At 40.3% G+C, this 13341-nt stretch overlaps 1 protein-coding gene across 1 annotated transcript in view; it reads right to left on the reverse strand.

Annotated features, from left to right (window-relative positions):
- The window catches only part of FRAS1 (Fraser extracellular matrix complex subunit 1), a 400353-nt gene that overhangs the window by 104869 nt on the left and 282143 nt on the right, over positions 1–13341 (reverse strand). The window contains exons 32-33 of the mRNA XM_028100674.2: positions 10293–10409; positions 2175–2289 (exon numbers count right to left, since the gene is read on the reverse strand). Of these exons, the coding sequence (XP_027956475.2) occupies positions 2175–2289; positions 10293–10409 (232 nt within the window). The remainder of the gene's footprint in view (positions 1–2174; positions 2290–10292; positions 10410–13341) is intronic.

The raw sequence follows: 13341 nt of genomic DNA on the forward strand, positions 1-13341 counted from the left end.
AAATGTTCCCCACGGTAAGTATAGTTACCATCTGTCACCATACAAATTTATCACAGTATTATTGACTATATTCCTTATGCTGTTTTTTTCATCCTTGTGACTTATTTATTCTATAACTGGAAGTTTGTACCTCTTACTCCCCTTCACCTATTTTGGCCATCCCCCAACCTACCACCCCTCTGGCAACTACTAGTTTATTCTTTATATTTATGAGTCTGTTTTTGTGTGTTTGTTCATTTGTTTTATTTTGTAGATTCACATATAAATGAAAGCGTATGGTATTTGTCTTTCTCCATCTGACTTATTTCACTTAGTATAATAGCCTCCAGGTCCAATTCATGTTGTCACGAATGGCAAGATTTCATTCTTTTATGGTTGAGTAACATCCCAGTGCATAAGTACACCACATCTTCTTTATTCGTTCATCTACTGATAGACACTGAGCTTGCTTCCCTATCTTGGCTACTGTAAATAATGCTGCAATAATTATAAAGTTGCATATGTCTTTTTGAATTACTATTTTTGCTTTCTTTGGGTAAATACCCAGTTACTGGATCATATAGTAGTTCTATTTTTAATTTTTTTGAGAAACCTCCATACTGTTTTTCACAGTGACTGCACCAGTTTATATTCCTGCCAACAGTGCACAAAGGTTCTCTTTTCCCCACATCCTCACCAACACTTGTAATGTCTTGCCTTTTTGATACTAGCCATTCTGGCTGGTGCAAGGTAATATCTCATTCTGGTTTTGATTCGCATTTTCCTGATGATGAGTGATGTTGAGCCTCTTTTCATGTTTGAAACCCAAATAGATTTTTAACTAGAAGTCATTGACTATAATCAATAGTAAGACACAAACTACTACCCCTAATATAACTTAGGCTAGGTAATTCTCTACAAGTCATAGACACTTTACCATAATTATGAGATTCTTTCAATTGAGTTTAAGTTCAAAGGTCAAGGTTGCTGAGAAAATGACACAGACTGGGCTCCTGGTGGGGTGAGAGTTTTCTCAATTTACCCATTTCCTTCAGAAACTCCTCAGTCTCTGATAATCTTTGGCAATAGTAACATGGATCATGATTATTATAAGAATTGGATTTACAATTATAACTGTGATAAATGCTTTAGAGGCTGCAAATTTACCTATCATTTCTAAATTTTGTAGGTGCAGAAATAATGCTCTGATCATCTTTCATGTCCTATCAACTCTTTCAAAGAAGGACACATGTGAGAGTTGGTGTTGAACTAATTCAGGTTCTGAGGGGCTGAGAGACCTAGAGTCATTCTCCAGAAGATAGCCCAGGCTGCTGGACGAAGAGAACTCCACCTCTACCCTGGCTATGTAAGAAGAACAGCCCTTGCTGTGACTTAGCAGATTTAGAAAAAGGGAAGGATGATTTTTAGGTGTTTAATTTCTCTGGACTTTATCAAAAGGGTAATATAATTTAATTTTTAGACATTTATTTCTCCTGGGGGATTTGATCGTGTGAAAGGCTTACAACCAGGGCAATGGTTGGTGTTGGGAGGGCAGCCTCAGATTCGGGAGCAGAACTGTCTTAATAGAAGCTAATCTCCTTTCCATGAGGGATAGCCACACCTCTGTTAGGGATAGGCTTATTAGTTAAGCCCAAAGTTCAGCTATCTAAAGGATGAAGACTGATGGCAGGGGCCCACCTCTCCTCTCTGCTGACTGTGGTTTCACATTTTCATTTTTCCTCAGTGCAGGAGGAGTGACTTATCCAAAGGGGAAAGGAATGGAGTGTGTGTGGCTCAGCCTGTTCTGCACTTGCTGGCAGAGCTCCTAGTCCCGAGCACAGGCTCATTCTCATTCTTGTCTGTTCACCTCTCATAACCTCACTGGGGCAGGGTCTGTCCTGTTCCGCCTGTGCATGGGAGCGGCAGCTCAATCCAGTGAGTCAAGTTATATGCACACCATGTTCTCCAGCACAGCTCTGTCCTACCAAAGCTGACACACTCATCTCTGTCTGTTTGACCACAGTGTCTCTTTCTCAGTTGGTCCTAAATTCAGAACAGGGGAACAAAGGGTATGAATAATTCTTACTCCTTAAATCCTCAACAAGTACTTGCAGACAAAACTCCAGAGTTTGAAGATAGGTCAACAATTAGAAGACAATAGCATCACTCAAAAGATCATTTACTGCACATCTTACCTTGATTTGGATGCAGAGGTAAAGTGATATTGTATATAATCTTTCCGCTTGGCCTCTCAGAGTTTACAAAGGAGAGGGAATGAGGCTGAATCACAGTGAGGCCATCTTCCCGAGCCTAAACAACATTGAAGGAGGAAGAAGAACAAATAGTGTAATGAAAACAAAAGCCAGAGGCAAAAACAAGCCTTATTAAAAAAGCAAAACAAAACAAAACAAAAACAAAAACAAAAACAAAAACCCCTCACTTTGGGCTTTTCAATTAGTTACAGCAAAATTTTTTCTGAAAGCTCAGAAGAAGGACCTGGTCTCTTGCACTGCAGATTTGTCTTGGCCTTAAGAACCTCACAGGGTCATAGAATCTTCTTCCAGTTTTCTTGTACTCTCCTCTCCCCTGCCCTCTGCCCCCAGGTTTGTGTTGGTGCATACCGTGGGCATCCCAGTATGATCACTTTTCCCTCAGGGGAACTCGCAGTGGTACACATTTGAACATGAGCCATCACAGTTGGCTCTCCTACTGTTCTACTATTCACAGCAGGGTCACTACATCTCTGCTCCTCCAATTTAATAGGCTAAGGTTGTATCTGGTAAGAAGCCCTCCCTAACCCCCCCTCCAGCTTTGCTAATGGGAACTGTGATGTTTTCAAAGGGCCAAAGATGAACTCACCTCAAACACCAAAAGAGGCTCATCATTTGAATTCAGAGGTTTAAGAATTATTTATTGAAGCACATAAAACTAGTCCATGGTTTCTTTGTCTCCACTGTACTATTGAAAAGAACTAGATATTGCTTTTCTCTGCTAGCCTTCATAGCCCTCAGTATCCAATGAAGGGGTCAAGCAAAATTAATCAAAAGGCCAATGTGTCCATATTTTTTACTGTCCATTCACTTGTATATAGCCATAACTCACCAACAGTGACAACACTCAAAGGGTGGGGGGATTTCGGATCCCATGACCAGGCATAACAGTGAGTGGGGACAGCAGCAAAAACACAGAGTGGAGATGAGAAAAGGGAAAAGAAGTGTGGGCATGGGATCCCTGCCTGGGTTACATATGCTGTTAACAAGACAGAACAAAAATATCCGGCTCCTTGCAGGCTCCTCCTAAGTGACCCCTGAAGGGTTAGAGTTTGACATGCTCTCCTGCTCTTTGAAGCTCTGCTTTTTCAGAAGGAATTTCCCCATTTAGGAAAGGATTAAGTAGGGCTCAGTAATTCTCATGGAGAAGGGCGTGGTGTTCTTCCTTTTAACCGTGAAAAGATTGAAGGTTGCAGTTGCTTTGTAAGTGTCCTGAAGGCACACTTGTCCAGGGGAGAGACAGCATTTACAGGTTAGGACAGCCCCCCCCCCCCGCCCCATAGTAAAGAGTCATATTTCAGGCCACTGCTCAGGTATGGAATGTAATGAGTAAGGAAAATAAGAATTACAAATAGCAGCTGGTCTCTCACCCTAAAATAAAACAAGTAAGGACAACAAATTAAAAATCTACGCCCTGTGGAAGGTGTTTATAGCCTCTGCATGTGTGCACACACCTATAAACATGTACATGTGCAGGCACAGCCACATGGACAGAAAAGTGTCAACTCAGTACCGCCTCCTTTTCATCTCAAAGCCATCAGAGTATCTGAAAATTCTCAGGGTATTATGAGATATTTCTGAAAATCTAGATGCCCCTAAAATAATAAAGCAATAAGAAGAGGGAATGGACAGAGGAGCATGGACAAAGGGAAATATATGCCAGCCAAGGTAACATATTTTATTATGGCATGTATTGACACTATTTCCCTACTAATAGAAATAGGCACGAGGTAGGAACAGTAAGGACTTGATTCCCTGAAGAAAGCAATATTGAGTCTGACATATATCAAAGTTCAATCAATTTTAATATTGGCTATTTGGAATGTTCAATATTTATCAATTAAACATAGTAAGAAATGAAAGATTAAATTTCATAGAAATCATTATGGAAGACACTTTTTTATTAAAATATCTGTCAATAAATGAAAATTACAGAATAATGTTTCTCATAATAACCATGTTACCTCTGAATATATCTGGAATCCAGTTGCTTCTCCCCACCCGCCACTGCCACCACCCCGTGGGGAGCCACAATCTCACCTGATCACCAGGACGGCCTCCCAAATGCTTTCCTGCCCCGCCTACAGTCTACTTCAGGGCAAGAGCCAGCCAGAAAAGGAGGTTCAACCTCTGTGGCTCAACACCTTGTAATGGCTCTCCATTTCACCCAGAAAAAAACTGAAGTACCTACAATGTCCCAGGAGGACTTACAAGATCTGCCCCAACTCCTCCCTCTCCCCGCCTCCCTGCCCCCAACATACACACTTGGCACATCTGTGAGTTTGAGATTGCTCTCACATTCAATCCCTCTACTCCAGCCATAATGGCTTCCTTGCTGTTCCTTGAACATCTGAGCACACTCCCAACTGGATTTGTTCAAACACATGATTCCCTGGGCCTGGAATGCTCTTCCTTCAGGTATCTGCATGACTCCCTTCCTCACCTCCTACAAGTCTTTCTTTAAACATCATCGTTTTAATAAAGCTCAGCTCATTTACAACTACAATCTGGGTGCATCTCTCCTGTTCCCACCACCACATTTCTGAGCCCCTTGACCTTGATCTCCTTTTTGTTTTACCATAATACTTTTCACTCACATGCAATATATGTTCTTTATTTGATTTATTACTTATTGTCTATTCCCTCCTGCCCCACCAAGAGAATGGAAACTCCATGAGAACATGGATTTTTGTTTGTTCATGGATGGATCCCAAGCACCTAGCACATGGAAGTGCTCAATAAAAATTTGTTGAGTGAATGAAAAATATCATTATGAACAGATTAAGCTAAGAAGTAAAATAATGAAAACACTTCTATAGCAACTTAATTAAAAAATATTTTTCATCAACTTTCAATGTCTTCTAAAGGGGGGCAAACACTTCAACATGTAAGCCTTAGCAAAGTGTGTGTGCAACTTAAATCTTTAGAATCCCAGGTCAGGATTTATAAACAACATTATCATTTCAGCCTCCATTAAAAGAAAGACCACTTTTTTTTTTTTAAAGGATTTTATTTATTCATTTGAGACACAGAGATACAGAGAGAAGAGAAAGCAGGAGCAGGGAGAGAGGCAGAGGGAGAGGGAGAAGCAGGCTCCCCGCCGAGCCAGGAGCCTGATGCGGGGCCTGATCCCAGGACCCTGGGATCATGACCCGAGCTGAAGGCAGACGCCCAACCATCTGAGCCACCCACCTGTCGACTGTCATATTACCAAAGCAGCAAAGCCCATGGCTGGCCTCAGAAATTAAACACCCATGAAAAATAAGAAGATGAGATGAGTAAAAGGGGGTTCTACAAGAAATCATCCTCTCACATAGTTTGGTTAGGAAAACAAAATTAATTCACTCACATATTCATGTAGCAAATATTTAGTCAGAACCTACTCTGGGCAAGGTACCAAGCAAAGAGCTGTGGGAGATGCAAGATGAATCAGATATAGACTCTTTCCTCAACTATTTCTAGTTTTTAGTAAGGGAAGTTCGTAAATAACTCCAATGTAGAAACTGCTAAGCAGTGAGAAAGGCTCAGATAAAGCACAGTAGGAATTCCAAGGACAAAGAAACATTTCCAGAAATTGCAGATAATAATTTTACTAGTGCTTGAAAAGGTCTCAAGAAAAAACATGGACAGGGCGCCTGGGTGGCTCAGTTGGTTGGGCGACTTGCCTTCGGCTCAGATCATGATCCTGGAGTCCCAGGATTGAGTCCCGCATCGGGCTCCCTGCTCAGCAGGGAGTCTGCTTCTCCCTCTGACCTCCCCTCTCTCATGCTCTCTCTCTCTCAAATAAATAAATAAAATCTTTAAAACAAAAAAAAAAGAAAAGAAAAAACATGGACACATAAGCCCGCAGCCATAAAACAAATACAGCATGCCCAGACTTGAGTCTATAGGACAAAAGAGATCAGCTGTTCCAACTGAATCCCTGCTAACCCCAATAAGAGTAGTTTTAAGAGAACTCTTGTTACAGTGATCACTCTGGAAACAAATGGAACTAGGAAGGCTTATGCAAGGCCTTTCTCTCAAGTGGTGACCTTGGGCAACCCACCTCTGAGTACCACAACCATCTGAAAAAGGAAGTAATAAATATTCTTTCGCATTAAGAGATAAGAGAATTTATTTCCCCTTTAAGAGAAGAATTGGAAATATGATATTCAAAGTCTGTGTGTATACCCATATGATTAATATATTTGAATTTGAAGGTGATATAGTTTAGGGAATTATTAGCTGTGTGAAAGTAGGTCTGAAAATGATTCATTTAGTCAACAGACATTTACTAAGCAACTACTTTTATATGAGGCATTGTGTTAGATGCTGAGGAAGATACCAAGATTAATTAAAGATTTTGTCCTTAAGGATCTTCTAAGTCAAATTGTGGATGATTACTTGGAAAACTGAGTTGATGTAAATCTATTAACTTATTTGCTGAATCTCACACTATGCTATGCTATTTATTGGTAAATATGCATGTTTACAGATCTCCTTGCCCAAATTTGATATATATCCTAAATGTATACATCTCACATGTTTATACACACACACACACACACACACCTTATAATATTATTCATATGTGTATGTATCTTATACATGTATGTATGCACATAATTCTTATGGAACACTACAAAACAAAATCATAAGATACAATTTAGAGGATCGGATTGGATGAAGAAGAGCATTATAAAAAGGCCACAGAACAAATTTCCATTTAGGCAGGTATTTGTTTATATTGCTTTTTACTCTGCAATCGTCCTGGGGAATCTCAGGCCCGAGGATTAAACCACTACTTGCCATTAATGATTCTCAAGGTTTATCTCCCATAGAGAATATCTACTGATCTTCTGCCAGCCCTTAATAGGCACACCTTTTATAAGTGCATCCCACTGAACTCATCATGGCCTCCATCTCTCCCCCTCCCCCTAGGGTCCCCATACATTCCTGATCTCAACGAATGGCATCTTGACATATTCAGAAACTGGGCTGTTTTACCCTCTTCCTATACCCAGTTGACCACTGTGGCTCTAAATATCTTTTAATCTCCCCCCCCTTTTTTTTTTTACCATCTTAACCACTTTTAAGTGTGGAGTACAGTAGTGTTAACTTATACACATTGTTGTGGAACAGATGTCTAGAACTTTTTCACCTTACAAAACTGAAACTCTGTATCCGCTGAACAAAATTAACTCCCCATTTCCCTCTCCCTACCTCTACCCCCCACCCCTGCAGGGGCAACTACCTTTCCGCTTTCTGTTTCTAAAAGTGTTACTACTTTAGATCGCTCACATAAGTGGAATCATGCAGTATTTGCCCTTTCGTGACTGGCTTATTTCACTTAGGATAATGTCCTTAAGGTTCATACATCCTGTAGCATGGCAGGATTTCCTTCTTCTTTAAGATTGAATAATATTCCGCTGTTGTATAAAACACAATTTCTTTATTTATCGCCTGAAGGACATTTAAGATGCTTCTGCCTCTCAGCCATGATGTCTAATGCTGGATTATACATGGGTGTGCCAGTGTTTCTTTGAGATTTCACTAACTCTTAATCCTTATTGCCACTGCCTGCGGTTTATGCTACCAACCCTTCTTGTTCTAGATGACTGAAACAGCCTATTTCTTGGCCTCCTCGTTCTGTCTGGACCCCATGTGGGGTGTTCTTTACAGCCAGAATGATCTTCCTAAATTAAAAATCTGATCATGCCCCCTCTCTGCTATGAATCTTTTAGCATCCTCCTTGCCCAAAAACATTCTTTCAGGACAACATGGAAACTCCATCTTATCTGTAAGGTCCTCTATGATCTGACTCTCATTTCTTATTTCTTTTTCACCTAGGGATTTATGCTCTGGCCAACCGAACTCTCTGAATTCTTCAAACATGTCATGTTCTCCTGTGTCTCTCACTTTTTTCACCTGCTGCTCATCTGCCTGGAATGAATTTCTCTCTATTTGTAGACTAGATAAATGGGTTTTCAAGGGTGGCGAGTAGAGCAGAAGCAACAGTATCACCTGGAACTTGTTAGAAATGCAAATTCTCAGCCCTTAGACCAGATCTACTAAATTAGAAAACCCTGGGGTGGGCTCCAGCAATCTGCGATCTAACAAACCTTACAGGTGGTCCTAAGGCAGGCTGAAATTTGAGACCATGCTCTAGAGATAATTTACGCTTCAACCAGCTCAGTTCACCTCCAAGAGGAAGCCTTCCATGACCTCCCCCACGCTCCACTGGACTAGGTGTCTCCCTGTTTGTTTCCATATTGTGACTCTGCTTGCGTATCATATCATAGCACTCATCATGTATTGTCATTGCCTCCTTATTTGCTTGTTTTAGACTCTAAGTTGCTTGAGAACAGAGACTGTGTTTTGTAGTCACTGAATTTCCAATGTGTTTCACAGCACTTGGGATAAATTAGTGTTTATTTGAATGAATGACTGGAGAGGTGGACTCCTACCCTTAAACACATATATGGATATACCATATATGTATTTAGCACATACATTCATAATGTTGTGTGCTTAGGTGAGTCCAAATCACTGAATAGAAAATGTGTTTTTGTCACAGATTACAAGTATAGCCTATAGTAATGGCCACAGTCAATGTCAAAAGAAATACAAACTGTGTATATTTTAAGGAATAAAAGAGTGGGCTAATCACATTTTACAGTAAACTTACCTTTGTGACATCCTAAATTAGACAATACAGATCTAATCTACAAACATGCAACCTGAGACCCTAAAGGTTAAGTAACTTGAGAAGTCTCTAGAGGTCCACAACAACATAGTGGGAATGGTGCCATCTTCATTGGCTTCTGGCCCACTTTTTCCCTCTAAACTCAAAATAACACTGCATTAGCATTTGGCAAGAAATGTGTATGCACATTTTTCTTTACACTTTACAGAAAATTCTGATCCAAGTTCCTCTAGTCAGAATGATGAATTATAGACTTTATAGTGCTGCTGAATTATGATTTCTTTAAATTATGGTTTATGGTGGAAATGCCGATACCAGCTATTCATTAAAAACTTTCTGCTTCCCCCTTTAGGTCTCTGTCATGTCCCAGACCCATAATTTCTAAAACTATAGCTGCTCTCTTTGTTGTGGCTCAGGGCTGATACACTACTTTGGAGTGTAATTATGTGGGCGCTAACTAAAATGTGAATCCTTAATGATTAATTTACAAGGTCTTATATGCTTGTGGCTCTGTCTAGAACAGGGGTTCTGGCTTTACATACCCCCTGGATATGGGATTACAGTGGAGCTGCTAATTGTCTGAACTAAGCTTCATGTACTAATTTAGCTGTCACCTTACTTCAAACCTTTCCATGTGCCCACACTCCTCCTTCCTACACAGCACTCAAGACCTTCTGCAATCTAGCTCATGAACCTCCACATCCTCACTACTCCTCCTCCGCCTCCCTAAGTTCTCCAGTCTTATTGACCTGTTTGCAATTTTCCCAACCATCACGTTGTCTTTCATCTCTGTGCTGCTGTTACATCTGGTAGTGCCCTTCACCTTCACCTTCACTTCTCCGTTCCTTCTGACCTGCCCCCTCAGACTTTCACTTGGATAACTGGTACTTATTTCTTTGGCTTCAGCAAAGGCATTACTTTCTCCAGGAAAGTTTTATAATAGAAAAACAAAAACAAAAGCTTCTCATAGGGCTTCTAAAACACAGAGTGACAATTTCTCCAGAGAGGGGGGACCAGAACTGACTGAACAATCATACCCAAATGGTATTGATTAAATAGACACAAGCTTGAAACCAGCTACTCAAGGAGAAGCCCTGAGACCGTCTGGACCGCGATAAAAAGGACAGAGGCAATGGACGGGAGGTTGCAGTGGATTCCACATAACCTTCCCTTCACTCTGGAATTTTACATTTCTTTTTCAAGTCAAAGAGAAATGTGTTCTCAAGGCTGGTTATTACTGGCCCCAGAGTCCATGCTCTGAGCCAGGCATTCACCAGATACGAAAGCAGGACACTCTATTAAACCCCATCAGCACGCCTCCTCCAAGCAGAAACCACGAGCCCTCCCAACCAACTCACGGTCATATGGAGAGACGCTCCCCGAGAGAGTTTAGGCGCCCCTGGGGTCTGTGGTAAGATCGCGATGTTGAACGTGCGGCTCTCCAGATGTGTATGGGCATCTGTGGCACTGGACACCTGAAAAGAAACGTCATACTGGTGAGCCTTTCATCCTCTGTTGGGCACAGCATGTTTGTGCACATTTATTTTTTCCCCTTTAAACCATCTGTCTTTGAATTCTATGTGTTTTTGCGTTATAATTTTCATTCTGCTCTTCATTTTAATGCTAATGTTTTCCTGATTATAAAAAAAATGCAATCATTTTAGGCAGTTCTAAAAATGCAGAGAAATACAAATAAGAAATAAAAAATCTAGACTTTCTCTAAGTAAAAATAGAAGTCATTAACATATTGATGCATTTCAGTTTAATCTATTTTCGATGCATCTGTGAAACCTGAGACACAAATATGTGTTCTGCCTTTTTACCTAACATAATGCTATGTTTTGTTATTTCATTAAACAGTCTTGAAAACATGATTTTTGATAGCTACATACGTCCTTATAAGCATATATAACGCATGTTATATATGTGATTTTTATTCTACTTCTTTAAACTTTACTCAGCACAGATACGTACACCTAGGTTATAAATGACAAATCTCAGCCTCATCCCGTAAAATGAGATTAATAAGATTTACAATTAGAAGAGTTAAAAATCAACCTCTTCTTGCTTCAAAAATGCTGAAAAAGGATGCTCTGCCTATGCAGCTAGCTCCTCCCCTCCCTCAGTCCTTCTGAGCTGCCCCCTTAAACCGTCCCTCTCTCCGTTGTATGCTCCTCCTTAGGCTTGTTACAAGAGTTGCTAAGGCCTGTGTGGCCATATGTAGTTGCAATAATTCCATGACAGGGGGCGGGGCTCTGTCAATTCTGAGAAAAAAACAGGAATGGCAGTCCTTTCTCTGTGTCTTCTCAAGTTATGCCCAACAGAAAAACTGTCTTCTCTATCTCGATCACATCAGATGCTTGGAGATCAAGTTTCGGAATATCTACCTGGTTTCATCAAGAAGACATCTTATAGTGTGTCCTTATGAATAATCTAATAATAACAATAGCTATAATTCACTAACATCTATCAGGGGCTCAGCACTGTACCACCTACTTTTCAAAAGTTATCTTACTTACCTACTTACAAAGTAGATATCATCTCCCATTTTAAAGACGAGGAAACTGAAGGTCAAAAAAGTGTCAAAAGGTGTCAAAGTTATAAAGTCAATAAGGCTCAGTATTTAACCAGGTCAGCAGGTTCATGATCTTCCTACTGACCAAGATGGCTCAATCTGGAAGCTTCAGAAATTTAGGAAAGGGGAAAATATGCTCTATCTTTTGAAGAAAAAGAATGGAACGCTGTGTAGGTAGTGAAATGTGGACATATTACCAAGCAAGGGAATCACTTCTAGCTTCCTTAGTAAAGATGCTGGTGTGAAATATGTTGGTCTTTTCATACCACATCCCCTAAGGCTGTTTCAACGTGATCTGAATATACCAAAGCCAGAGTTCCTTCCCATGCCCTAAACGATGCAAATGTACATGCTTTCTTCTCACTATGCCATGCTCAATGTTTTGATGCCACTTGCATCACATAAATCCCAAGTTTTACAAGCAAAGTAACAGATGGGATGCATTGATAGCTCATGACTGCACATCAGCATTAAAATAGCATTAAATCCATGCAACTCATTGTATTGCATTTTCTGCTTTAAAGAAAGAAAAGAGAAGAGAAGAGAAGAATCATTAGAACAGCATCTTTTTTAGTTTAAAATCCTTCAGGGACACTAAGATGATGAATGAGAGAAGTTGCAACTATTTATTTTAGCACATAGCTACAGTGTCTGTGTCATTTCAAATCAAAATATGAGGTAAGTGTATAAAACAAGGAGACTTTAAAAACACACCGAAACTTTCACATCCAGGAGATCATAATCTCAGAGATTTGTTTCACATTTGCAATAAAGATGCTGTCAGTGTTCAAAATGCACTTTTTGGAATGCCTTCAGAGAGAGTTCACAAGTCACTGAAGAAAACTGAGCTTGTTACTTCATAATTGCTCCCTGTTTTAACCAAAAATAATTACTGCTCTTCTTACCAGACAGGACTCTGACTGACTTTTGGCTCTTTGGTAATTTTTTAAAATCACCTTCCAAAGGATGATATACTGTCACTATGGAGGATGTTCTAAAGAAAATCCCATAGATTCTGAAGAAGATTTCAGGTCAGGGTTCTAAACACATCTTGAGGACAATGTGTGAAGACTCTCCAAAGGGAACGACTTTCTAAGTAAGAATGTTCAGCTGCATGTCTTAAACTCTATAGAGAGTTTGTTTTGTTTTGTTTTAAAGATTTTATTTATTTATTTGAGAGAGAGAGAATGAGAGATAGAGAGCATGAGAGGGAAGAGGGTCAGAGGGAGAAGCAGACTCCCTGCTGAGCAGGGAGCCCGATGTGGGACTCAATCCTGGGACTCCAGGATCATGACCTGAGCCGAAGGCAGTCGCTTAACCAACTGAGCCACCCAGGCACCCCTAGAGAGTTTGTTTTTTTTAAAAAATCAGTAACTTTTGCTTTTTTATAATTACCCATTTAGTAACCAAGTTGCAAAAGCAATCAAATATCATTTTGAGCAGGCACTGAGACTCCCTTTCCAGGGAAGTGCTCCGTATTGAGAATGTTTTTCATCCTGACACCAATAACGGCAAAGGCAGATCTGAGGATTCTAGTTGGCTGAGGTGTCTTATGATTGAGGTTTTGCCTCCATTCTGACTCATTCTTTGAGGATTGTGCAGTGCCCGGGTGCTAAAAATGAAAAAGCTAACTTGGCAAAGGGCACATGAGGCTTGCTCACTCATTGGACATTCAGTATGCTCAGTATCATCTCATTTTAATGCTTTTCAAGTTTAGTTCAATCTGCTCCCTGGAAAAGCACATCTTTTACACTACATAAATTAGTCAGGCAAGGAAGATGTGCACACCAGTCCTCAGGAACAGAATGGATGGTTATTTAACAAGGTGAGCT

The sequence above is a fragment of the Eumetopias jubatus genome, unplaced genomic scaffold (genome assembly GCF_037043125.1).
Source record: "Eumetopias jubatus isolate StellerSeaLion01/CBP00866 unplaced genomic scaffold, mEumJub1_p1.0 scaffold_2, whole genome shotgun sequence".
NCBI classification, from domain to species: domain Eukaryota; kingdom Metazoa; phylum Chordata; class Mammalia; order Carnivora; family Otariidae; genus Eumetopias; species Eumetopias jubatus.